Here is a 27999-nt window from a genome sequence, read left to right on the forward strand (position 1 = left end):
AGGCTGTTTGTTTGCCCAGTATAAATTATAAGAAAGCAAAAGATTTTCAAGAACCTGACAATCACTAGTTTTTAGTGTTATGTCAATGTTGAGATCTCCACAAATTATGATATTGGCTTTCAGAGTCAAGAATAGGGATAGTACTAGTTCCAGTTGATTGCAGAAGTGTTCAAAAACACCATTAGGGGAGCGATACACAGAAGCAATGATCAAATTCAGGTCCTTCAATATGATCGCAGATATTTCAAAGTGCAATTCCAGACAGAATTTGTCCAAGTCAATTACCTTGAAGGGCATACCTTTCAAGACATAAATACAGGTACCACCGTTTTTTGCTACAGATCGGCAGTAGAAAGATGCTAAGCCAAAATCACTAATTTTATACACATCAAATTCATTTTTCGTGATCCAGTGCTCATTGAAACATAGCACATTGTAGCCACCATGTTTGACTATTGCCTCTATCTCCGTTATCTTATTACGTAAACATCGCACATTTTGGCAAAATAAATTAATGCTATCTAGTCAAAAGGACTTGGGTTTTGATATTCCCGTTTGGAGGCGGGTAACACGTTTCTCTAAGGAACACTTTTCCATAGTGTTATCGGTGTGGCCCCTTGTTATTGAGGTGGATACCGGCGCATCACTAGTTTTCAACTCGGAGTTCGGATTTACCACCGCAGCTGACCCTTCAGGAATGTTCTCTGTCTCTTCATGAGTAGGGGTCAGTTTCCGCGGTTTTGGGGGGTAAAATTTCCCAACTTTCACTTCTACTGGCCAAATATCTTCTTTAAGAAGTTGATCCTTAAGGCTAATTGGCGCACAGAGTTTAAAGGAACTATAAATTTCACCCACTCTCAAACTTTCACATTTGAAGTCATTTCCAGGAAATATTCCGGACAGATGCTTATGACAGTTTGGTAGACCTTTGAGATGTAAATCCATGCTAAGAATTTGAAAGTAGGAAGTTTTTTTTCGAGATATGATGCTATTTGCATATACATGGCTTTTTTGAATATTTTAGCAAGTGTATTTTGGTTGGCTATTGGTCTGTAGTTGTTCAAATCATTGACACAGCCATGGTTGTTATAAATGGGCCCTACTTTTGATTTTTTTAATTGGGATGGGAAAATCCCTTGTATCAAATATTCATTAATTAAAAATAAAAGGGGTGCTTTTATGGCTTCAAAACAATGATGAACAACTTTACCAGGAATTTCATCTGGGCCAGTACTGGATTTGTTTCTGAGTGAGGAGACAATATTTCTTAGATTGGTTTCAGAACAGGGCTTGGCAAACATTGACGATGGTGCATTTGCAAAAAGCACATTGGCTGGAGAAATAGTTGGGCAAGGAGCTGATACGTAGTGTTTGTTAATTTTTTTAGCTAAAGATGAATAGCTAATGACAATGTTATTTTCAGGGTTACAAAGTTTTGGGAGAGTGAGTTGTGGATTTTTCTTACCTCTACAGTCATTAATTATTTCCCATGCAGTTTTGGACTTATTATTGGAATTAAGTAACTTGTTATCATTATAAGTTCTTTTTGTGGTAGAAATCAGTTTACCGTAATACTTTTGAAATTCCTTGTGGAGTAACCTTTGTTCATGATTGTTTGAACTTTTACTGGAAATTGCAAATTTTTTAAGGATAGTTGAGTAGTAACGGATCTCGTTAGTTACTTACATTTTGTTCTATGAAATATTTTATGTGTTACTGGGAAACACAATTCAAAATTGTGTTTGAAAATTGAATAAAAGTATTCGAAACCTTTGTGCACTGACTTAAGGTCATAGATGTTCCAGTTTTGGGACTGTAAAAGGAGCAGAAAATGCTGCATATTTCCATGAGTAAGAGAACGACTTAGGTAAGTTGTGCCTACATTTGGTATTGTGTATACATTAGGTATTGTGCCTACATTTGGTCACTGACCAAATTCCTATTTATTCTTATAATGTGGTAATTGTAAAATTAATTTAAAATTCAGAAAGATTGTGAATGGTAGGAGATTGTACAAATGGAATATACTTAAGCATCAACTGTATTAAAAAGAAGAAATATTTAAAAAACTGAATATGACTGTTTGTGATATTAAGGAATTGAAACTTATTGGAAGGAAATATGACCTTAATAAAGGAACTGAGAATTGCAGTGAAATGAGAGATGGCAAATATGAAAAGCTTGAAGTATCTTCATTGAGAGTGTGATGGAAGAGATGGAAATGAAGAATGTAAACGGGGATAATTTTGCACAGAAAACTAATTAATACATTTAGTAAAGAAGCCGGTATGGCTGAGGAAACAGCCGTTTGTGAAATTTCACAGGGTAACATAAAAGTGTTATACAAGAATATAATGAGTGATCGGGAGGTAGTAAATGGAAAGCTATTCCAAATTTACAAGTTAAGACAGGTAAGAGAGAAAATACGATATATGTACACATATGAGAATAGCTTGGGTCCAGGAGTTCTAGATAGCAAGATAGAAAACTTATTACAGGAAGTAAAATTGAAAAAGAATGGATTCTACAATATCACAGCAAAATTACTTGACAGTGAAAGGAAAAATGGTGAAGAGAGATTTACTTAACTTATATGTAGCATTTATGAAGAAGGAATTAAACCAGAAGGGTGAATTAGATCAATTTCAATTCATCTCTCAAAAAAGGAAAAAAATATTGCAGCAAATATTGACATCAAATACTGAGAATTGATAATAGAAGGTTGTATGAGAGCACAAACAAATACCTAGGTGAAGATAAGTTCATATTTAGAAAGCTGAGGTGAATATGTATTGGTGCTGTAGTGTTGAGGACATTAATGTGAAGGAATATAGATTGAATTCAGAATGTCCTTTTGTCCTTTGTGGATTTCAAGCGGGCACTCAACAGAGCAGTGTGCACAGAGCTGATGGAAGTATTGTTGAATATAGAAAAAGATTGGTAGGACATGTGGATTCTAGGACACCTGTATATGAGCTAGGAAAAATTGTGGGTAGCAGAGGGAAAGGGAAGAATCAGTGCCAAGGGCAGTGATATGTGCACAGGAGTGCAGCGGAGTGTTGTATTATCACTGGTCCTTTTTACATCGTATTCAAAGTAAATGTTAAAGGCGGACTTGAGCTGGGAATACAAGGGGGTGATAATTTTCAGATTTGAAGATGATCAGACAATAATGAGCCAAGCCAGCCAAGGGTTTGCATTTGTACTTGAATGATTTAATGGAACAACTACGGAGAGATATGGGATGAGAATTAACCACAATAAATCGGAAGTATTAAAGTCTCAAGAAGTAGGATGACAAATTTGAACATTAAAGTAGGAGGGAAGAAACTAGAGTAGTTAATTAATGTATTTGGGGAGTATTCCGGAGAAAAATGGGCAGAGTAGAATCAGATATGTTTTCACTTTTTCAAGGTAATGACCAATACTGCAGTGCCCTTATCTAACTCAAATCCTATGACAGCTCACCATAGAAAACTAAAACAACTGCAAAGTTGTAACCTGTAGTTACTGTTGCGCCATCTCCCACAGTTTCTTTGGAATCTGTACAAACATGTTATCTCTTTGCTGGAAATCTTTCACCATCCCGATCAAGTAAAGTTCAGGCTTTATGTTGCAAAGTCTATGGTATTTGATCGATACGACTCTTAACTGAGGCTATGAACAAAGTAGTAACTATCCTTCCTTAGAGCTGAAAGGCCAGGGTGGACTAGTTGAAATGAGGTGGATTATAGAGACAACATGAGCTCATGTCTTGATTTTGTCTTTGAATTTTGTAAAGAATTTTTGCATTCACTTATTTCTGATAAACCATTCTATGCAAAATAACATGTAGTTCTAAATGTTTTAAATGATTATGCTTGTTTATGTGTCTGTCTCTTCACTCTCCTGATTGTTGGATATGTCTATTTGAGTTTTCTCTACCGAGTAGCTGTTCAAATTGTGAGGATTTGTTTGGTATTAAACTATGTAAAATGATGAACCATAGATTGGTAGCATCAAATCTTCTCATGGCATCCATTTTAATGCTATTAAGGATTTGTGTGCTTATTCATCCTGGGGTGTTTTTTTGCAAATAATTGCCTTTTCTGGATTTTTATCTTATTTTAAGCCTACTCTTATAGAGTCTCTTTCTCTCTCTGTATTTCCAAACCTTGCAAACCTCCTACTGCCATCATTATATCTCCTTCAAGGTGTTTCAAGAGCATTCCTTTGCCAATGTCTTAAACGTTTTGATGACTCAGTTGGGGAGGGCTGAAAATGTCTTTCTTTCCCTCACTGTCCACTGCAGCCATGGCTTATACATTCAACAATACCTATGACTTCATGTGAATATATTTCATAAAACCTCTGAGGTTTTAGACTCTTTTTGCATACTCTTTGGATTAGTAAAGAAGTGTATTTCAACAACTGTGTTAACTTTGTTTGCATATCCCTAGATTTTCAAATGTTATTGTAAGATTCTAGAATCCATTCAATTATTCATATCCATGCTGAATTTTGACCCCCTAACAATAGCCTTTTTTACACTAGTTTTGGGATTGAAAAAAGGAAAAATTAACAAATAAAAATATTTGTAAATAACCAGTAAACTATGCTGATTTAAATTTTTGTTGGAAATATTCAAATAATAGAAGAAAATAGTGCAGTGAATGACTTGATATAGCACTAATGCCAGTTGATAGAGCAAAATATAACAGAGCTTACTAAATTTTGCATGATTCTTGGGCGATGGCCAAAAGCATCACCCATGCTTCAAGCGCACCCACTTCTATCGCCACCTCCCTTCACAGAATCTCTATGGAGTTTGGCAAGTTAAAGACAATGGCTTGACAGCAATCCATGTTTTCAAAAAGTGCTTTGTACTTGAGAATAGGGCAATCATTCTGAATGAGCACATTGCATGTTGAGGAACTACCTCATATGGAAAGGAAAGTAAGTTCTCCCTCAGACCTTCAAGATAATCTGTTGTTGTTACCTTGATTGTCCTTTTGATTAACTGTGTTCTGAATCAGGCGGTGATTTCAGTCACCAATTCAGTGAGTGATAAGAGTGAAAGAGATCAGCCGAAGTGAATGGCTGCACTCAAACACCTATTTCATGGAATCAAATTCTGGGGGCTTCTCAGTGGCCAAATCTGAACAAACTGGAGAGAGTGTGAAGAGAAGCATACATTTAAAAAATCAAGAGGATTTGGACTAGAACATGGTGAATAAAAAAAAAATACTTTACAAGTGAGGTTTTGTCATGAAAATGTGAATGGATAAATCATAAAAAATCCCTGATATGTATTCTGGCTTGAGCTCACATTCTTTGTTTCCATAGCACAACTCTGTACTACTGGCCCATCTTGGCCTCTCAGCCCCAAGGAAAGATGGCTACTGCTTCACTCATGTAAACCCATCATATTAATGCCATATATACTACTTACGTGTGTAAGGTGAAAAATTACAAGTACAACGAAAGACTCCAATTTTCTGTTAAAAAAATGATTTTATTTTTCTACATAATCTCCCTTGACTTCTCCACCCTTGGTCCAGCATTTCTGCAACATCATTATTCCTTCCTGGAAGGGAGAGTCTGGAAGGCTATGAAAATATCCATCAACTGCCCTCTCAACTTCTTCATTGGACACCAAGTACTTCCCGGAGACTAATTGCTTCAAGTTTGGGAGTAGATGGAAGTCTGAGGGTGCTAAATCAGGAGAATAGGCAGCATGGCCTTGCAAAACGTACTCCAAATTCCATAGTTTTACCTTCGCTGATGCACCTTTGTGAGCAAGTGACAGCAGGTTTTCCTGGTGAAAGATGATTTGCTTTTTCTTCGAGCCAGGCTTCTTCTTGCAAATTTTGGCACCCAGCTGGTCAAGAGGTTGGAGTAATATATGCCTGTAATTGTTCTGCCTTTTTCAAGGTTATCAATTGACAGGATTCCTTTCGCATCCCGAAACCCACTGGCCATGACCTTTTTGACAGAAGTAATCAATTTTGCTTTCTTTGACCCTGAACCACCAGCTTCAGACTGCGGTTTCGCTTCTGGCTTGTAGTGATGGACCCATGTCCCATCCACGGTGACAAATTGCCGCACAACATTGGTTGGTTCCTCTGGAATTGGCCCAAACAGTACTGCAAAAATCATTTGCACATTTTCTTTTGACCAGCATTCAGCAAATGTGGTACCCACCTTAATAGAGCTTTCGCATCCCTAATTATTTGTGCAAGAATTTTTGCACCCTTTTATTCCGATATCTCCATGGCCCTAGCTATCTCACTCACCTTCACTCACCTATCGTCCAACACGATATCGTGCACCTTTTCGATGGTTTCTGGGATGTTTGCAGTTTTTGGCCGTCCTTCTCGTGGGTCATCTTTGAGGGATGTGCGACCACGTTTAAATTCAGCTGCCCAATTTGTAACGGTTGATATTGAAGGAACAGAGTCCCTGTACATTTTTGTCAACTTTGGATGAATTTCCTTCGGGGTTAATCCATCCAAAACTAAGAACTTTATGACCGCTTGAAATTCAAGTGTTTCCATTTTTTTACATAAAACACAAAAGAAGTGTTTTGCAACAATACGTGTAAACAAACTACTTGAGTGAACAAGTTAAAACATGTCTTATGAACTAATGATAAGTGCACCGAGGCAAGAATCGTAAATTTTTGCTTATTGGAATGCTGTCTCTGTGTCAGGCCAAGAAGTTTTCATCTTACCCTCGTAATGGCCATAATATTTGAGCCGGGTACATTTTCATCGTTATTGGTCATTTCATGCATAAATTGAAAATGTATTCTATTAACCCACTCTAATAAAATATGGCTTTTGAGATGGGGAGCATGGATTGCCTAGATTTAAGACATGTTGAAATGCCTGAGACTGAGTTTTTAAAAGCACTTGACTTTAAGCTAATATAAAGATTTAACCATGATAGTCATTCCTGGGTGTGATGGCATTCTAATCAACCCATGGGTAAGATGAAATGTGAATGCCAGAAAGGGTCTGAAGTGGTGGCATTACTGTTTTGTGTAAACCCTTTGCAAGAGACCATTTAAAAGTAGATGTCATTTGGTAGATGTTGGCCTATTCATATAAATGAAATTATTACCTGTCGCTCGAATAATAGCACATTGTTTTTTTGTGTCCCTCAGCATTGCTTCAAAAATGGAAATGGCATAATTTTTCAGCAATGCCATTGACATGCACAATATAGGCTGAAATCCTCCCCACAATCACTCTTCCCCTCATAGTTACTAATATTCAACTTGAAATACATTGTGATCTATCACACTTAGCACAACACTGAAGGGCTTGAATTTAAAAAAAAAATCATAGATGCAAAATTGATGAGTGAAAACTTTATACTCGGTCACAAATCATGACATTTGGGTGAATATAATATTGATTTGTACATCAAGCCTACATTAGAGGATGGACATTCCTCAATTCAATTATTAATGAATTTTAATTTTTTTAAATTACTCGGTTTCTATAAATTAATTATATGAATTGAAATGTTATCAGTTGAAGGTTCAGTTAATTGTTGTAGGGCTCTACTTTTAAGGATGAAAAGTTTGAAAAGAATTCCAAAATTGACCACAGCCTCCTCACCCACAAATAAAGTGTGTCCACTGCTGTTGACATTATCGATGCTTGGATGCTGACATAATGACATTGGAAATAAGGTTTAAAAATATGTATTTTGGTTTCAGGAAAAGTCACAACAAAGATTTCAGTTAGTATTGCTGGATTTAGGTTAAGGGTTGAGCTTTTTAATGTCAAAACTGTGTCTATGGATGCTAGCAGTCCCATTGCTCTACAATGATAGGATATTATTTTGAATTCTCTGAGTGATTCCTAATAGTGAGATACATTGGCTTTTATTTTGTTTAATGTTTTCATAATATTCATATATTTATTGGATTCTATTATGTCTCTGCTTGGCACTAGCAACCCGCCGTTAAGTGGAATAATTGATGCCATCATTTTTTCCAGTGGTACAATCACCCTGACTTTGACCTGTTCACGCCGTATTTTCAACATCGAGCTTTTCATCAAGATCAGCCATCATATCTGCTGGACCCCAGGTCTCAGTGGTCTCTCTGGGATTTTGTCCAGGCCCACATCCCTGTACGAATTAGACGTAACCCTCCATCTTCAGGCTTTTTAGGTGAGCACCCGTTCCCATCATTGCTGTTGGTGACCATTCATGATTGAATAGCTGATATGTAATTTAAAATTTCTGAAAAAGAAGTAGGTCATATGTTGGAAGCATTTATCATTGTTTTATTTAATAAGATCTTCCATTTGAATAAACTTGATATAACAGTAGCTGACTGCAGAGGCACCAAGGTTAACGTTTTCAGTGATTATCAATGAGAAACTCATTAGGCAAATGCATGAAAATGTATCAGGGTTAATAGTTTTAGTGTGGTCACAGTTTTTGGGGTTATAATAAATTATCATGGCCCTTTTTAATTTGTCCACTAATTTAGGTCATTTATCTATGGTAATATCAAGTGTTATGGGGTGATTTATCTACATATTATTTTAATACTATTTGCAGTAAATATGCATTTGAAGAAATAGTAGAAAGTATATTCAAGGGAACTGGGTCCTGTCATTTCTTATGCAATGTTATGGTCCCTTATCCCATACCAAAATAGATGCCAAAAAGTGAACACATGTGACATCTAGCACATTACAAAGGAAAATTGCTCATTGAGGACTACTTACTACTATCTGCAGAGCAGTAAGAGTATATAAATATACCCTCTAGGGGCAAGAGCAGTGCAAGAGTAGAGATGTATGGAGAGTGTGCCTTGTATATGGGCTTGGCTGAATCATGCGGGATATGTGGAGAGAAACTGGTAGATGCCTCCTGTAGAAATTGAGCTGGACCCAGTTTGAGAGAAGATGAACGGAGCCAGCTATAGTTCCACGCATGAGGGTGGTGAGAGAGCTTACTCTTGAGTGAACTTAAGAAGAGGTAGTTTTCTGAATTATCATTGCTGGAGGAAAAGGTTAAAAGTAAAGGAGACTTGTAGGCATTAGTGTAATTACCATTTTCATTTAGACGTTTACGAAAAATATGAAAGTGCCTGTGATTGCCATGATACAATCATGCTCTTCTGTTTTCCTTTTGTATTGTTTAGTGGGAAAAATACCTAGAAGAAGACAGGAGCTGCTGATATAGGTTGAGTTGGCACCCAAGTTAAGAAGCTTGGAAGGTCATACGGTCACATTTCAATAACATACACGCAGCCTAGCAATTGTAAGTAGAGTGAGTGTAACAAGTCAGTGCATTTCACTGAGTAATAAGAAAACATAACCTTAAATGAAGAACACAATGCATTTTTCTACCTTTCTTTATTTTGGTAATTTTTTAAATTTATTTTTTCTACTCTTTTTTATTTTGGTACAACTAGTTTCAATGCTTAGGAGTCATCAGCAGGTACAGATTAGTCAAGTTGCAGTCCATATATATACCATTCCTGTGAGGGAAGGGGTGGGTGTAGAAAATTCAACTTTTGTGCAGTGAAATCATCCTGGAGAATATATTTTATAAATCATTGAGCTGTCACTTTTTACAGGGGTGCTCTACTTCAGGGAATTTTTAAATTCAGTCTTGGTGCATAACATTCCAGGTAGGCTAAGACCTCATCCACTAAAAATTTTAGTCTTCAAGTCTTTGTTGTCAAGTGAAACTGTAATCCACAATTTTGTCTGTGTTTATTGCATTTGTACTTAAATTATTTGATGAAACTGGCCATTTAAAAAATATTTCTTTAATTTTGAGTAATTAAATTCAAAATATGGAGGTTTTGGTGCATTGTTAATAAACATTCCTAAAGAGCTTCAAGAGAGCAATGGTGAGTACTATTTTTTGGAGGGTAATGGTGCAATGCCTAGCGAGATACAAAATGGAGAGATCTGGGCAGTTGCACCCCACAATGAAAAATTTTGAATCTCTATGAATTTGTACGTCTAACGCATGGTGGCCTGGAACATCAGCATTCTGCAACAAGGCTGTGATTTGCTCGTTGACTTGTTTGGAAGCAGCTTTTCTCCTCTTTGCAGGGCTGGCCGTCATGCTGCCTCACTGCTCCCTCGTGGACTTGTTTGAGTATGTGCCCTCGATGAGACTCACCAAACGATGCCACTACTTTGATGTTGCCGAGGATGAGTCTTGCACATTTGGGGTCTGGCACCCTCTGGCTGCTGAGAAGCTCCTTTCTCTCTCCCTGAACATTGTTCCAGACCACGCGGTCTTTGCTGATGGATATGTCCGTGTCCCTGGATATAGCACACTCAAGTGCTGACAACTTACCATTTAATGGCCTTCAAGATTTCCCCACATTATGCCTATGTGTGGATGGGAGCAACCTGGTCAAGTATGTTCCATTCTCAACCATTTCTATGGATGGCATGAAAGTATTACTTAATATTTATATGAAATACAACAAAAAGCAGTTGGATGATTAAAAATTAAATAAAAAATGATGTCTAATTAAAATTGTTTCTGAAAATGGAGATAGTTTTTATCGGTAGCATTGATCAAAAATAGGAAAAAATACTTAATTGGAACTATTCTATAAATTAAAACAGAAATTTGTTTTTAAGAAGGTAGGTGGAAACATCTTAAATTGTATTTGATTTGAAATTGAGGTTTAGTAGACATTATATTCTATTAGTTCAATTTAATCGTACGTTTTTATAATTTATAATTATTCAATAAATGAAATTATTCTACTTAGGTGTATTTTAAAGATAAGTTCTCAGTGGTTCTTATCAACTACTTATTTATTTAGTGTTTAAGGAACTTCCTATTCCTTTTTTATTTCTTGGTAATTTCTGCCTGCCTTCATGCTGTCTCAAAATCTTACTCTCTTCCTTCCACTACCCGACTTACCCAACACTCTCCTTTTTATTATGCCCACCATCTGCCATTACTTTACAATATTTCCTCCATCCACACTCTCTAACTTTGCTTCTTAGACCATTCCATTTAAAACCTTGGCATTTGTCTTTCTCCCTGTCTAACTTATATTTTCCTTTCTCTACCACACCCATATCTCAAGAGTATTTAATCTTTGCTCAACATCTTGTCTAAAATCCCAGATCCTACATCTGTAAAGAACTTGGCTCCAATTGAAGTTCTAACTAATTTTTTTCACCACATCTTTACTCAGTATACCTGCCATCGTATTAATTCTCTTCTTCTTGCTAATCTCTCTTTACCTAATGCAATTCTTATCTTAATATTCTCATTCCACTGCCCCTTTTCCTTTCAAATACTGCCCAAATCCATTAACTGCTCCACTGTCCCAAGTTTATTCCCTCCTATTTCAGCATATAAATTGACTTTCATAGAGCATCTCATTACTTTTGTATTCTTTTGGTTAATCCTCATCCGATATCCCTTGCATTTTCTTTTTCCTTTAAATCTCTCAATAATAACCGCAACCCCTTGGCAGCCTGACTCTCTATTGTAAGATTATCTGTAAACTTATCATCTCTCTGCCCAGGTCTATCTTTCCCAAGTCAAATCCTTCTCATACTACCTTAAACGTTTGCTTGGCATATATGTTGAAAAGAGCCGGTGATAATAGGCAACTCTATCTCAATCCACTGCCAATCACTGCCTGCCCTGATTCTCCCTTTCCTTACCTTACCTTTAATTCATGTACAAGTTTCAAATAAGTTGCATATCCCTCCAGTTCACTCCCATCATCCTTCCTTCTTTTTGACCACTCTACATTGTCAAACACCTCAATATTCATGAAGTGCACACAAACATCCAGATTATATTTGATGCTCCTTTCAACTAATGATCTGATTATATTAAATAATTTTCCTTACCCTGTAAATGTTATTTTTAACTGTTAAAGGAAAAACGGAGAGGAATATTAAGATTGGTATGGTGATTTATTGGGAAAGTTAATTCCTTGCCAGTGATCAGGCACATTCAAAATTGTAAGACGCTCACATTTACACAGAATTTTTGTGAGTTGGTTTACAAGGAAATTAATGTTATTGTCTGGGACTGTATTTGGGAATTGACGCACTCTCTCACACTGGTTAGCCCAAAGTGGTTTACGGGGAAGATTTTCCCTACGCCAGGGACCACCTCTGGGCTTGCTCGTGAATCACGTCTATTAGTTCACGAATGGTTGTCTCTCTTTTGAGCATCGAAAAATATTCAATGTCAAAGGAGCTGGCACTTGCCTTCCCACATTCTACAGGTCTGAAGTCCACAACCAAAGATTTTATCCTTGAATGCAGGGATGGCAGTGTAAGCATGCCAGGGTGCTATCTTTCTCTCATTTTTGGGGCAAACACATAACAAGGTGCAGAGTCCGGAGTCAAGGCCAGTCAGACCAGGTTCCGTTTGTTCTGTATTTACATCTTGGACACCATTAATATTCCTTTCTAATGAATCCTTTCCAACCACAAGGCAGTTATTAGCAACCAAGCCTGATTATGTCCTCTTTGATCATTTTCTATTCAATTTTCATGATATAGTTTTCAGCTATGGCTGAAACAAATATGAATGAAAAGGAGATGGAAAAATGGGTAAAGTATCAAAGTTTGTTGTTCAAACTGAGGTAAATGTATTCTGGCTACACTGTCAAACTAATTATGATCCTCGTAGATGTGTTTGGTTGACTGAAAAGCTGGTTGAAGGAGAACAGCGAGTTCTCCCTAGCCGCCAGAGTGAAGGCAGATTCATTCGCAGGTGGCATGCAAAAGCATATTTATTTATTATTATAAATAAATTATTATAAATACACATGTGCTAATAGACACTGTCAGGTGGCACACAAGTCCCAAACAATTGCAAAATATAATACATAAAACCAGACAAACACAGATCTCTTTAACAAAACAAGTGAATCCCCATCCCATTTACAACCATTAACCAGCAAGAAAAAAAAAGATACATAAAAAAAATTAAGCTATAACATATAATACCATACACCACACATAAATCAAATTTTTACATATATACCTTACATCTATTCTTAAAAGTATACACTCTGTTAGGAAAGGGCTCGAATATTTTTGCAGGTAAGGTGTTCCACTCAACAATTGTTCTATTTAGAAATGAAAATTTTTTTTTATTTGTCCTCTGTGCCCGGCATTTTATCTTAAATTTGTGATCATTTCTGCCTATAAAATTTGGGTTCCCCGCCTCTTTCCTAAGATCTGCCCAAGCTTTCTCCCCCTTCAAAATTCGGAACATTCGGAACATTTATTGTATCCATTCACAACTGTGTAGGTAGGAACGATTTTATTGTGATAATTTTTAGTTACTAACCATCGCTTATCCTTTTACAAACTTTTACTTGTATGTGATTGTATTTCACACATCTCTGGGGAACTTGTGATAAGCCAAAGTGGACTTGAAGTGGTGTGTAGTTATTTTTCATTTGAGAGGTTTTTCAGACTTTCAATGATGAAGAAATAGACCTAAAACTACATGGCATGCGTGCGAGGAAAAAGAAAGATGTATTCATGTTTACTCATTTCATCGACCATCAAATTCTAACTTGGAAACTAATGTCACACTCAAATGTCGGAATTCTTTTATGGACACTGCCACGGTCTATTGATTATCGACAAAGAATTTAACCTTTTGTTCCTGAAATACCCACAGTGGTGGCATAAAATCTGAAAATGGGTATGAGCCATGAGATAAAAATCTTGTTATTCCATAACTCACTTCATCAAGTAGTTAAAAACATCAACAAGATAAAATAGAATATCCAGTGTTTTGGCCTTTAGTCATGCTAAAATCCCATTGACCCATATCAATTTAAATTATGGGATTAGTGGCCAATAGGCCATTTGTTGAGGTGACAACAACAGGAGACATAATAAAATCAAAATGAAAGCTGTATTTAATGGACAAATGCAACTTTTAGGACTCAAGGGCTATTTATTCATGTTTATCTAAGTTCAAACCTTATCACAATGATACACATTTTATGATTTTAGGTGATTGAGTAATTTGGCATGCCAAACTGTTGCTTCTTCCAACCTTAATTTCAGTAAATGGGCTTATATCAAATGCAAGGGCTTGCATGGACTTGATTCAGTTCATTCACCTTCTGATCACCCTTCCCATTTTTATCACTTTAAAATTAATTGTAGCAGGCTTCAAACGTCTATGTCTTATTTTACCACAGTGAAAGAGAAAATAGAATTTTTTTTCTCAGTTGACTTTTCAGTGCCAAGGATCCTGGTGCAAATGCTTAAAGGAGTTTGTGGCTTGCCATTTGATGCCCTCCAGTAACTGGTGACACACACACGAGCTTTGCAGGTGGTCTGCTTTCCTCTGGATGGAATAGGGTGAATGGACTGAGGTGATTGGAAGTTGGGAAACTGATTGGTTTATGCTATATTTGGCGTGAGAGACAGAGTAATGGGGGAGTACTGGAAGAGAGTTCAGATTGAGTTGAATCCTCTGGCAACAATAATTTTATACTGATGTTAGCTGGAGCTTGCATGAAGCAGATGCATATTCCTTGATTTAATGCCACAAATGTCTAGTACAGGCTCTTTTGCCAAAACAAGGCGTAGCATGTTTGGTATTTTTGTAAATATTATAATGTGATGGAAAATGTTGGTCAAATTACTGCCTAATTGTTGAGGGCATCACTCTGCTGGAGGTCTCTCATTGCATGTCTCTGGTGATGTGGCAAATGGCATTTGTTGCTACTCCCATTTCAGGAAGAAACCATTAGCTGCGTTTGCCCTTAGAAACAATCAGGTTGGGACTGTTTTGACAAATGTGGACAGAAATTTAAATCTTAAATCTTAATGCATCCTGATTGGTCGTGATGTTGGGTGCAATGAATTTTTCATTTAGAAGAATATAAAGTGGATATTTTTGCATGATTGACTACTTGGTAGTTAATTAGTCATCTACTATTTAATAAAGTTACATGGGTGAAATTAGGTTAGGCAATGCTAGTTCTCCTGCCACACTCTGCCCTCTCTTTAATGTTGCAAACTTTTACATTTACTAAGTTCTTCTTTCATTTTGTTCCATAATCAGTATTTTTATTTCATGAACATGTGGCCCCAAATTTAAAGGCCACAAATAGCCTTATAAATAATCCTTCATATTTATTATAAATATATAGAGAATGATGTTTTTGGCCATAAGTCATAATCATTCCATTATTTAATAATGCTGATGCATGGTTTTCTCTTGATGCTACTTCTCCATAGTTTCAGAGTGTAACGGGATGCCTTGATAGCTTAACTGGGCACTCAGCCGGACATGGAGGGATCCGGGTTTGAATCCCTGTCAAGGCAAATGATTTTTACTCTCTGAAATTGTTGCATTCTCATTAATTGTTGATTTATATTGTTTTTATGGTTATAAATTGTATTAAATTCATAATTTGGGCTTGATGGAATTGTAGCTACATATAAGAAGCAATTTTAGCTGCATAAATATGTCATGTGTGTATTATTTTCTGAAGATTTGTCCCTAGAATTGATTTTTCATGAAAATTTAATTGAATTAATTTTACTGCTACAATTCAAAGGAGAATATTTTCTGAATGACTAGGTATCCTTAAATATACATTAACTTGAATCATCACATTTTGGCAGTTGATTTGGTGTTTGGAGGTAGAGTGAATCTCAAAATGGGGGTTAAAGCGGTTATCTGTTAAAGCACTGAGATATGTTTTGAGTGGAGGGTTGTTGATTTCTTGTTGCCTATGAAATTTGAAACAAAATAATTTATCAATTAAGCATGGGATAGACATTTGGAACAGGAACTGATATGAATAACTTTTATTTGTTCATATCATACTTTTATATGAACCGTGATAATTCAAACAGAAAAAACCCCATCTGATTCAAATGATTCAAATAAGTTTTCAAATAATTTTGATAAATGATGATAAATTGTTATTAAAAACGTTGATAAGGCATTCAAAACGATTGAAACTTGTAAATTTGAGGTGCGTATTTCATGAAAAATAAGGTAAGTGATACATATCCCAGAAATCCAAGAGATTTTGTCACTCCACATTTGTGAAGGGGGGAAACATGTAGTGGTGGCAGGCTGTAATTTGTGGAAATTAATTGTAATGTGAAATAAGAAAACCCATTGTCCACAGCAATGTATTCTCTACAATGATTTCAATTCATGTACATCATCAGCAGGGGCAGTGCAGCTCTTAAAACCTTTATAAGGATATTTATCTATCAAGCCTGATGATGAATAAATATTAAAGCATGCTGTACAAAGTGAATAGCTGTGGAAAATTCCTAGTTAATTTTGTACAATCCAAGAAACCCCTGAGAAATTTCCTTTTGAGCTGATGGTTAAGGTGCTTCTTAATTTTTTTTCTAAATGAGACAAGCACATGCTGAAGGAGAAATTTGAAAGATTGTTAAAATAACAAGTATTCGAAGGAAAAGTGAACTATGAATGAAAAATAATTGGTTGTCTTATAAAGAATATTGCCTGAAAATGAAATGATCTGGTTTCACATAGAAATACATGGGCAATGTGTCCAGGTGGAGGAAAATGGAGAAGCTGGGAAGAATGGGGAGCAACTGCTTTGGTTGGGGAAATTTGGGGGATTTTTTTAGGTCATGGGATGAAGATTGTACCTGTGAAGAAGTCATTGGATTTTTCAAGGGATATAAAGAAATTATTTAAAAATACAATTCAGTTAATTATTTCCTGCCGTGAACAATGAAAAATTACATAATTATTTGTGCAGGGGAAAATGACCTCATGCTGTCAATAAATAACATTGACCTTGATTATAGTAATTTAATTATCCAGTGGAAGTAGCTTGTGGGTATCATTTATTTTGCCTGAAATTCTAAAGTCATTTTGTGGCCAACCTTTATTTTAATATTATTTTTAAGCAGTGGATAAATTAAGTCTTTGGAAGTTCCTTAAATTTCATCGTTGGGGTGAGGCATATTTTGATGTCAGGGAATACTATGAAAAGAACCTTTATAGTATTTAATGCCAATTATGCAATTAAAATCCAACCTTCGCTGCTAACAATAATATTGTCTAATAAAAATTGAATCCGTTTGCATGTCATGACAGGTGTTGAAATGAGGAAATTTTTTTGGATGAATCTGGCAAAGTTTGGGAAATTTTGTGATTGAATTACATTGATGACCATTTTTTGTCTTTACAGTGCTATCTATAATAATTGTTTTCCATTTATTGTGATGAAGTTTTAGTATCATGAAGGTAAAGTGAAGTATTTATTAAATTTGTTTTGTCTTTGATATAATAGAGCAAATTTGTTTATTGGTTAATTTTTATGATGCCCCCAATGTTTGAAATATGTGTAACCCTGCTCCAGAAAAATGTGATTACTAGTTTTAGAAAAGAGTATCGTGTATGGGTACCCATATGCACCTTTAAAACTAGAGGTGGATCAATCCACTTTTCCATCAATTATGAATTGACTCCATCTAGCATTTGAATTGAATTGCAATTATACCTTTAAACACAAAGACATAAACACAGTAAAATGTCACAATAAATGTTGATGTAATGATTTATGCATTACAAAATTTGGCAGCTGACAGACACTATAAGCAATAATTTAATGGTTACAAATCCAAATTCGTATAGTTTCTTTTCAAATCAAGTACCAAATATGAAACAAAATTCTTGCATGACTTTTAAAATTACTTATTTATATTAAATTACTTGAGTAAAATTTATTTTAATTTCCCTTTTATAATCAACAATGATTGAAAGCACTAGAGACAAAACTCATAAATTCACATTCTTGTTTTAGCATCTTCAATGGATCTCTGTCCTCATGTAATAAATTCTTATTTCATAATAATAATGATAGCTCTTGAGTTGAGGTTTTATTTTCTTTCTTAAGAATGTGCCACAATCTTGCAAAAAAGCCAATGAACTAAAATTTTATGATTAAGAATAACAGAATGCTTTTAAATCTATTCAAACTTAAAATGGTATCTAATGTTTGATTCTAATATTTTTTTCTGCTTTTTATGGTTAAAGCTACAACATCAAGTTAAACACAGGTTCTAAATATGTCTGTTGGAATCAGAGGGGGAAATATCTACTCTGTTTAAAATCAAATACATAATATACTCTTTCCATCTGTAGTTCCGGTACTTATTTTTCACAATTTTGCATACGCCTCATCACTAGTAATGTCCTACATTGTTAAAAATTCCCATTGTTGGTCATTTTTGCATAATTTTCTGATAAGAAGCAGCATGAGTTATTTCAAATTTATCTAGTTATCCATGGATACTAGTCAATCAACTGTGACTTATCATAATGCAATCATAAAGAACTTTTTAAGTTAAAGGAACCAAAACCAGTTAAAAAACCAATGACAAAGCTGCTACCAATATTATATTTAACTTGTGTTCATGAAATGTTATTCATTGACATGGATGGATGTAATGAAATATGGAAGTATAGACAATGTAGTGCCCAATTTAGAAGGAGGGACAGAGTTTGCTGTTTAGTCTTCCTGACCTTCCGTTACATTATCCTTTCTACCAGTGCCTAAACATGCCTCCCTCCAAATTTTCCACTTATAATTATAGTTTTAATTTGTCTATTATTGCCTCTCTCCCCCCCTTCAGATACACTGCTAAAACTCAAAACCTTTGAGTTAGCATATATTTGGGAGACTCGAGCATCAGTTTGTCCACTAGGGGGTGCACCCTTCTCCCCCTCCCATTGACCCCTACATATTTCCGATCTCCCCCAAACCCCTCCCTCTCCATTCCCACTTTCCTTCACCCATCCACCCATTGTCCCCTTCATCACCTTCATTCTCGGTTTTCTTCCTTCCATTGAGAAAGGTGGTTGGCCGCCGAAATATACAAAAACCCAAACTGTGAGTGTCCCTTTATTTGTGTATCTAAGTTTCATATATCGTCGCCACTCTTGTGATACTAACTTGGCCAGTGCATGGCTAAAACTAAAGTAAACAATTAAACTCATTTTCCACAGCAGGCATTTTTATGCTGCATAGAGTTTGATCTCCAGAAAAGCTCATTTTTTGTATTCAAATGAAGTAATGATTGGTAATAATCTGAAAAAGTTTATGGTTTTGCATTCTGTTGCCTTATTTCATATTAGATATGCCACAATATGCTTCCATTTAAAAAAACCCTATGGTTATCTATGCTTTAAAATTGACTCATGATGAATCAAATGTTCATAAAGGTAGTCAACTCTAAAAATATTTCTTTGGCCCAGAAAGATATTTCTGTAGTTTAAGGTGCATTAATGAAATACATTGTCTTTTTAGTCATCCTAAATTAAACCTCACCTGGAGTAGATAGTTGTTAGATAACATTATGAAACATTTGACTTTCAAATTTCTCTTTTGATATCAATAATTTAGCCTTTTCTTAGTATTCTTCGTAGATCTATTGGTTTTCAGTTAATGTTATGTTTAATAGAAGGTTACCTAAGAGAATGAATCGTGGGATTGATCCATATACAACATATAAACTTTTTGAATATGGTGGTTCCTGTTCAATAAAGGAATGCTTTGAAAGTTTGGCAAGTAGTTCTTCAGGGTCCAAATAAATGATGCTTTATACTTGCTATTTACCTCCAAGGCTGAAAGAATTTTAGTAGCTCAAAAGTTTTGAGATGTTAAGAATTGAAAATTTTTGATGTTGATAATATGGAGATAATATAAACAATAGTTTTGTCATTTTGATTGTAAATTTCTCCTCTTTGTTAATTTTTTGTCCATGATAACATCTATGAATGTAATATAGAGGATTCAGAGTGCTAGTCACAATTTAGTAGCTACAATGCTGTTCATCCTCACACTTGTTAACTCTGCACTTAAAATACACAAATGTATAAAAGGGAGGATTCATGCATGAGGTGTTTATACTTCTTGATCATGTGTTAATTATTTGGAGGACATGTGTTCATAACCATGCATAATATATTTTTAATAGTATTCCTAGTGAACTTAAAGACGATTGTGTAACCATAGAGCTGTGGCAAAGAGTGCATTAAATACTGGTTTTATATCATGACTTTTTCATTTGAGAAACCTTAGCAGAGTAGCCTCCTGCCAAAGATAAAAATGCCATAAAATATAATGATGTACTTAAAGAATTTACCTAACATAAAAAAATTAAGACTGATTTGTTTTCAATTGTGATCATAGGCATTAAACAATTGGGACTAGATACTGGAATTCACCTCTAACAGGACCAATGTTAAATATAAATATATTTGTGCATTTTTCATCTTTTAAAGTGTTTATGAACAGTAATGTGATATCCAGTGATACTGTTACAATGTTTAATACTAGGATTGTTCTAACATTCTGGTAAAAATAAAATTGCATACATTTCTGCCATTTCACACCAACAGGCATACAAGCGTGCATTTGTAAGTAAGATTTTATTTGATGATGCTCTTTACTGATTGGATGACAAATATTATTGTTTATAATTAAATATTAATTTTTCTTGTATATTTTACAGAAATTTTTTCATGGTTGCATTAGTTCCTTTCCATAATGATGGGAATATTACTTGTAAAAATTATTTGCTCATTTTTACTGAATTTAATAATGATGTCTGAATGATTTGTTTCAAATGTATGAGAAAGTTGTACCACTCTTTTAAAATAGCAAAATAGCTTGTAGAAAAGATGGTGTGAATTTGGTATAATGCTCTAAAACTACTCATTAAATTAAACAAATTAATTTTAATTAATACTGCATTAGTTGATTGATTTTAAAAAAAAACTGTGATTCAAAGTTGTGATTATAAGATTTTAATTATTTTTGAGGATTTAGGATGAGTTTTTCTAAACTTAAAATTTAAATAAATAATGATTAATACAGTAAATTGATATTTAATCTTATGACTTATATACCTGTTTTACCAAATTTGTATCCATTGAAGATGTAATAAAAGTTATCATGATGAGGTTTGTAGTTACAATTTTTATGTAATTACTTTTCAAATTAATGCTTCAATTCGTATTTCTTGGAATTGCAGCTGTGAGCTTAAGTTGCACCTTTCAACTTTTTGTTTATATGGATGTCTGTAATATTAATGTTAGTAATGCTGCAAATGATCTTTATTTGATTGAAACAGTGAGGGATAATGTCTGAGATGTCCCTACGTTAAAATAATAAATAACCATCATAATAAAAGAATAAAGCAAGTGAATTTCCACGCTTGATGCTATATGTAATGATTTCAACGCTCTGTTGTATCATTATCAAGGTAAACTTGATTGACACACTGTCCTGCAACCACGGCTGCTGTAGTGAGTGTGAAAATTGATTTGCGATTATTCTGTTATAATGAAAAAAATATGAACTAGTGCCTCGTGAAGGGATGAGAGAGAGGTATGAGCTGTACCCACTAGAGTTGTGTAACATCATTATCATCAGCATTCTGTTTGGCAGGCCCTAACTGCTTTGCCACTCCTCCGTATGCTGTGCATATTCATATCCAAGTAGCAATTGCCCTTCACAGCATCTGTCCGATTTCCCTCAGCATCTCCTTACCCTGTCCAATCATGCGACCTTCAACATTTTTCTCCAAAGCCACATTTCAATGGCTTATCTTTTTTCTGTCGCTTTTCCTCAATGTTAATCCAGATAACATAACGGGCCACTCATAATGATTAACATTAGTACGTGTAGTTAAATTCTTCCGGGCCACTTAAAAGGCTTTTTGATTTAACATTAGATAAAAGTGCAGCACCATGTTATATATCCTAATTTTAAGAAAGAATGCATTTTGTGTCCTGATTTCTTTGCCAACTTGCTCTTTTATAATCAGCAGTGTCCGCTGAATGGCCACTAATGAGTTCATTGATTTTTTGAGTCTTTTCTGAGTTTAGTCTTTTCAAGAAATGAATTGATTTTGAGTTTTCAAAGGGTGTTTTGCAGTTTCACAAAATGATACATTCTTTTAAATTAGTAAACTTATATAATTGAGGGAATTAGGAAGGACTGGAACCACGTAAAAATTTGATTAGTCATCAGTTCTGGTGTCATCTGAAGGGATCCTAGCTTACTTGCTCTTAGGATGAGGACATGATGGGTGGCAGAGATTGTAAAAGACTGGCCCATGGACGGACGAGACATAATGGTCCATTGATACTGCCTTGTATCTCTTTGGAATGCAAGAGGTATTTATTGGATGGAACAAGAGTTTGTGAATTAAATCATTGAAAGATTAATGGGTGCGTTTGGCTCATGTGAAAATAATCGCAAAGTATATTATATTGTTAAAATTGATGGCAGTGGCACAGTCAGGAGTGAATGCTAATAAATATCTTCCGTTAACAAAAATTGGTCATAATAAAAATACATTCTATAAAAGGGAAATGCCACACAGCCTCCTGGAAAATTAATAAGCTCTGAAGAATAAAATCAAAATATGTGCTCAGCAGCATTTGTGAAGTGATGCACGATTGCGTCCACATGATTCCAAAAGCCCAGTAATAAGTCTTGATGGAAAAGTAATAAGAATAATCTTATGGAAATAAACCTTTATCGATTCTATTAGTAAGAAGGTTGGTTTAGGCTGCTGGAGGTATTGGCAATTAGGAAAGGAATATAGGTCAAAGAGTGGCATAAAAGACTGAAAAGAAAAAGAATTTAAAGAAAACATTAAATGTAAAATAAGGCTTAGGACAATAGTAGAAAGAATTAATTTGCTGTATTACAATGAAAGTAAGGAAAAACTTAGCAGTGCCAGTTTCAATGCATATTTGACGTCATCATTTTGCATATTTCAAACTTGAGATTGGTTTAATGCAAAGCCCTCCATTCTTTTCTATCTGTTTAGTGATTGCTTCACCCCTGATAGACCTTTTGTTTTGTCCTTCTTAATTAGTTTCCTGTGTGTACATATCTCTTGGTCTTCCTTATGGGATCCTCTTTCAAATTATGTTCCTTAATCAACTGGGCTTAATGGTGTGTCCAGTCCATCTGGTTCTTCTTTGCTGTATAGTTCCATGTATTTTCCTTTCCTATTCTGCTCTTCCACATACTTCCTCACTTTGCCTGACCATTTCATTGTAAGCTTTCTCCTCCAGCACCATTTTTCAAAGGCTTCCATTCTTGCTGTTCCTATTTTCCAATGTTCCATGTTTCTAGTCCAGCAATTGTCATGTTCCATTTGAACAAATTGTTTTGTTGATTGCGACTTTCAGTTCTTTGATCAGTTGTTTCCTCTTTTTTGTGAATGCCTTCTTTGCTTGTTGTAACTCAGATTTCTTCTATCCCAAGTTATACTGCTGCCCAGGTAGATGAAAGATTCCACTAGCTCTAGTTTCACTCCTTGAGTCATGATATCTAACTTCAGCATCTCCCTTCCACCCGGTAGGACTGTAGTTTAATTCTTATCGATGCTCATATTATATTCCCAAAGTACTTTCTGAATCTATACTGTTTTCCATAAGACTTTCTTCTATCTTCCTGCTATTTTTTGGGTGATAATCTTAGTGAGCATTTTCTATGCATTAGACATCAGGCTCATTGTTTTGTGTTCTTTGCATTTATCTGTTTGTGGTTTCTTCAGTATTGCAGTCATCACACTCCTCTTGAGGTCCTCTTTGGCATAATAATTTGAAATAATTCTCTGGAATTATACAGATTAAAATCAATTAGATTGTGAAAACTGATCAGAGAAAGAAGTCCATAATTCAAATTTTGTAATGCTAGTTTGTGTATAAACTAGGGAAGGATTATTCAGAATACATAAATTACAAAGGATATTAAAAATCAAACTCAAACATTATCTTGACATATTTGGAAAAAAAACACTTCCAGGTGTCTATGGTTAGTGGCAGTGGTAGTAAAAATAGTGGCAAATCCACATGGTTATTATAATTTCATCCAGAAACAATAGAGACGAGCTGTTCAAAGAAATGAAATGTGATATGATAGCTATTCAGGGTAGAGTAACAGTGATAAACAATTAGAGGAATTTCATTATTAAAGAGTGTAACTGTATAAAATGCTCTTAAAAACAGAACATGACGGTGGAATAATTAAGTTAAAACAATCTATCATTATTAGTGGAAACAATATTCCAGGAGATGACTAATGTTTGAAAAATTAGATATTTGGAATTAAATTATTCAGAACAAGCAGTGGCATGTTGTAGTGCCTTGCCCCTTTGGATAAGGACTTGCACCTCAGTATGGTCTGCATCACACGGAGCACTGTCAATCAATTATGTGGGAAATCCTATTCAAATACTCTACAACAAAGATTGGAAATGGCCTGCAAATGAAAATCAATTAACCCTTCAGGCCAGTATAGGAATTTAAATGCTTGGGCCTTACTCGCAGTACCTAATTTTTTTTAAATCTCTATTTGCAGCATCACAGAAAAAAATTTATATCTTTTTAAATATTAATGATAAAATTGAAAAAAATTATCCTTATGTTAAATTGCTTATTCTATTTAGTTAAAATTTTACTTACATAATATTTTATATTTTCATGTCTTCATTCTCCTTTTAAGTTTCGAACTTCCATTGTAAAAGTTCAGTTTGTACGATATAAGTTGAAACAATCCTCTGAATATAGACCTGCATTGTAGTAGGAGCACCAGCACACTGTATCCGTCCTTTTTCCTCGTGAGGAGTGCACCCTGACATCCTTTTTGAGGCCTGGACTTCTTCCTGGTCTGGTATCTTTTCAACGAAGTACCTCTCGACCAAACTTCCTCACTTGAGCTTACACTATCAGATCCAATGCTCACTTTCGTTTTTCCGTCCAAGTCTTTCTCTTAATTCTCCATTTCATCTTCACTAAAAAAAATATCCCTCTTGGAATCCATTGGGTATTACACATAAGGCTTTTTTACTTCTCTTTCTCAAGAAAGAAAACTAGCGACTGAGACAAGATGGTGGTGAGGACTTTGGTCCTCGCAACCATTGTGATGAAACGAAAAGAAAGAATAAAGCATGAATGGCTCAAGAGAAACTTGTGATAGGGAGATCATATCCCCAAGGCTAAGGACAACAATTGATATTAAAAAAATACAATAGCCCTGCAGAAAAAAATTCGAAACCAAGAGAGTGGAGCAGGGCGTATGGTTTACGTCGATCCGCAAATGAGACTGGCCAATTGCGGCCTACCACATACTAAAAACTGCGCTGAGGGGTTAAATTATCATAAGCCTTATTTTGAATTGCATCAAATGCTAAGATGATAGTTATTCAGATTTATATACTATTATCCTTCTTTACTGGGCCTAAAGCTTCTAAAAATATGAGTTGAGAAAAATCAATGGTTTGCTCTTCTGGCCATTTGACTTTGCCAGCTTGCTTGACTATAGTGCCACAGAGATAATCGAATTTGTCAGATTGTATTCGTTCAAAGTCTTTGCTCTGCAAAATTTCATCAGTTTGAATGGAATCAGCAGGTGGCATAGGCAGCAATAAAGTTTCTTGAGATTTGAGCTACCAGCAAGTCAAATAGTTTTCTCATAAAGGGAAACAAACATTTGGAAAGTTTGCACTTTAAACTAGGACTTTTCTTATAGGTCTTGCCAGAATCAACCATTTTTATTTTGTCTTCTTACTTTTGAATACCAACTGCTGTCTAGAATCTATATGATAGAATGTATATCATATTTATTTTCTTTCACACCTGTTATAAGACTTTCAGTTACCTAGAATTTGAATTGGATGGCAATGCATAATAAATTTAGCACTAGCAATGAAGACCTGATTGGATTTCTTCTCTTGCTGTAGATGAGTCACACATTTGATAGCCTATAGATATTATCATGAAAAGTATCTCAACATCCTTTCGTCACATCAAAATTAAATATGTAATGAACGTATCTACTCTCAACCACAGTGCAAGTGTAAAACCCAAATTTAACAAAACTCTCCACTCTCCTGTCAACTGTCTCCACTCTCCCTGCAGTTTGACCATCATACTAGTACACAAAGTACATTTTCTGCCCTATCTACCTTCTTACCCAATCTCATTGCTGACAGTTAAAATTAGATTTTTTTATTTTAGCAAGATATCAACAATATGATAGTGTGTTTTGGGATGACTGCAAAAGGTCAAAACACACAGTTTATTGACTGATGTAAAATTAATAAAATAAGTGACTGGTTTGCAATTATTTTTTTGTGATTTACTATTACAGCATTTTTACATAATTATCTAAATTATGCATTTGCGTCTTCTGCTAGTTGAATTACTCTGTGACAAAATGTGTTATCATGGAGTAGGTGTAGATATGGGGCTCCATGGCACAACATTGCTGAACAATGCAGACAAATAAACTGTGGCTGGACTTCAAAACAAATAATGATGAAGAAGAGATTGTAAATTTCCTCCATTTTCTTCCGATTATTATGTATTAGTTATTGAATCTCCCATAAATGATGTAACTCTCTATAGGATTTGTGGAAATAAATCTTACATCTTTTATCAATGATGCAAGGGCGAAAATAAGTTTTAATTCATGGTGTGCATCCTATACGGTTTCCTCTGCTGCGAAATCCAATTCCATGTCATTATTATTTGATGAACTTGCCTGTTTTCACAGAAGGAACGCCATAAATTATTATCCAATCACCAAAGAATCTGACCTTGAGTATAAATTTTATATTTAATTTCAATATTTTTCTAACGTTCATTCTTAGATTTGGGACTTGCTATTTGTGAGACTAAGTATCAGGCACACACATCTGTGTATCACTCGGATTGGTGTTTCCTCCTTTTGTTAAGCAGTGACATCTTTAATGATCTTGATTTAAGATTCATAAGCATTTAATGTCACAGCCTGCCACCGGTGCATTCCTGTGGAATGGCACATGGCACTTAGTGCCACTCACATTGCAAACCCTGGTCAGTCCAGGTTGTGGCATAAGCATTTGCATTGGGAGCAAGGGATTGAGGGAGAAAGAGAGCATAAGGGACCTTGGGCCACTGAGAATGTCTTCACACCTAAGGCTTTGACTAGACTTCTGAGACACTGAATGTCTTGGACAAATTTTGCATGTCGGCCCAAGCACATTGCATTCAACTGAGTTCCATTTAAGGTGTGCGGTCAAATTTATTGCTAGCCATGAAAAACAAAACCAATTTATATTGTGTGATACTGAAACATGAATATTTTTAAAATATATGTACAGTGGGTAAGCGCAGCTTACCTAGCAAGACAAAGAATGCACCCAACTGACTATTCCCATTGGATAACGACAGCTTACTTTAAATTGTGGTTCAAGATCTCAGCATGTGCCTTATTTTTATGCTGGATTGCCTTCTGTGCTGAAATGTGGTCACAATCATGTTCATGTGTTTATTTTAAGCCTATGAATCTTGTTATTTGAGAATATCCTGACATTCAGGAAGAATGTCAGTACACTGGTTATATGGAAAAGTAGAGATACAATAAATGTCTCTCCGTAAGGAATTATCCTCTTCAAATGAAAGTCACTGAAGCCACCGTGCTAGTAATTGAAAAGAGACTCTTTTTGTGTGCAAGCAAGGGACTCATTTTCCATGCTTGCAACTAGGAGTGAATAACCAGTATTTTTGAGTATTATATTTAAAAATTCTCTATTTCAAAAATTCCCAATAGGCTTCCTCTTTCAATGATGACTTTCATCATCCTTTCAAAAGAGGAAGACATCATCTATTGAAAGTATCAGGACAAAAGTAGCATATTGGTAGGGCATTACCTTATTTCTAAAGTTGTCTAGAAGTATAAAAGATATATAAGGAATTGCTGCTTTTGAATGAAAGAAGGTACCTATGGATGCCCAAGGCTCATTTTTGAAATACCTACATATTTATGTAATGCGCTTACTTAACACACTGAATGAACAGCTGGGTGATCTGATTAAATTAACTTATCTAACAGGTCTGGTATGCATGTAACTGAGATGTAATTATGTCAGGAGCAAGGAAATATAAGAAGGAGATGGGAATATAAGGCGCAATTGATGAGAAAAGAGA

General features: G+C 35.1%; 1 protein-coding gene across 1 annotated transcript in view; it reads left to right on the plus strand.

Annotated features, from left to right (window-relative positions):
- The window catches only part of SiaT (beta-galactoside-a-2,6-sialyltransferase), a 45572-nt gene extending 27404 nt beyond the window's left edge, over positions 1 to 18168 (plus strand). Inside the window, exons 4-6 of the mRNA XM_071586316.1 lie at positions 7992 to 8166; positions 10077 to 10390; positions 14219 to 18168. Coding sequence (XP_071442417.1) covers positions 7992 to 8166; positions 10077 to 10318 — 417 coding nt within the window. The 3' untranslated portion in view covers positions 10319 to 10390; positions 14219 to 18168. The remainder of the gene's footprint in view (positions 1 to 7991; positions 8167 to 10076; positions 10391 to 14218) is intronic.
- The last annotated feature ends 9831 nt before the right edge of the window (positions 18169 to 27999 follow it).

The sequence above is a fragment of the Hetaerina americana genome, unplaced genomic scaffold (assembly GCF_022747635.1).
Source record: "Hetaerina americana unplaced genomic scaffold, ioHetAmer1.1.p SCAF_22, whole genome shotgun sequence".
Classification (NCBI taxonomy): Eukaryota; Metazoa; Arthropoda; class Insecta; order Odonata; family Calopterygidae; genus Hetaerina; species Hetaerina americana.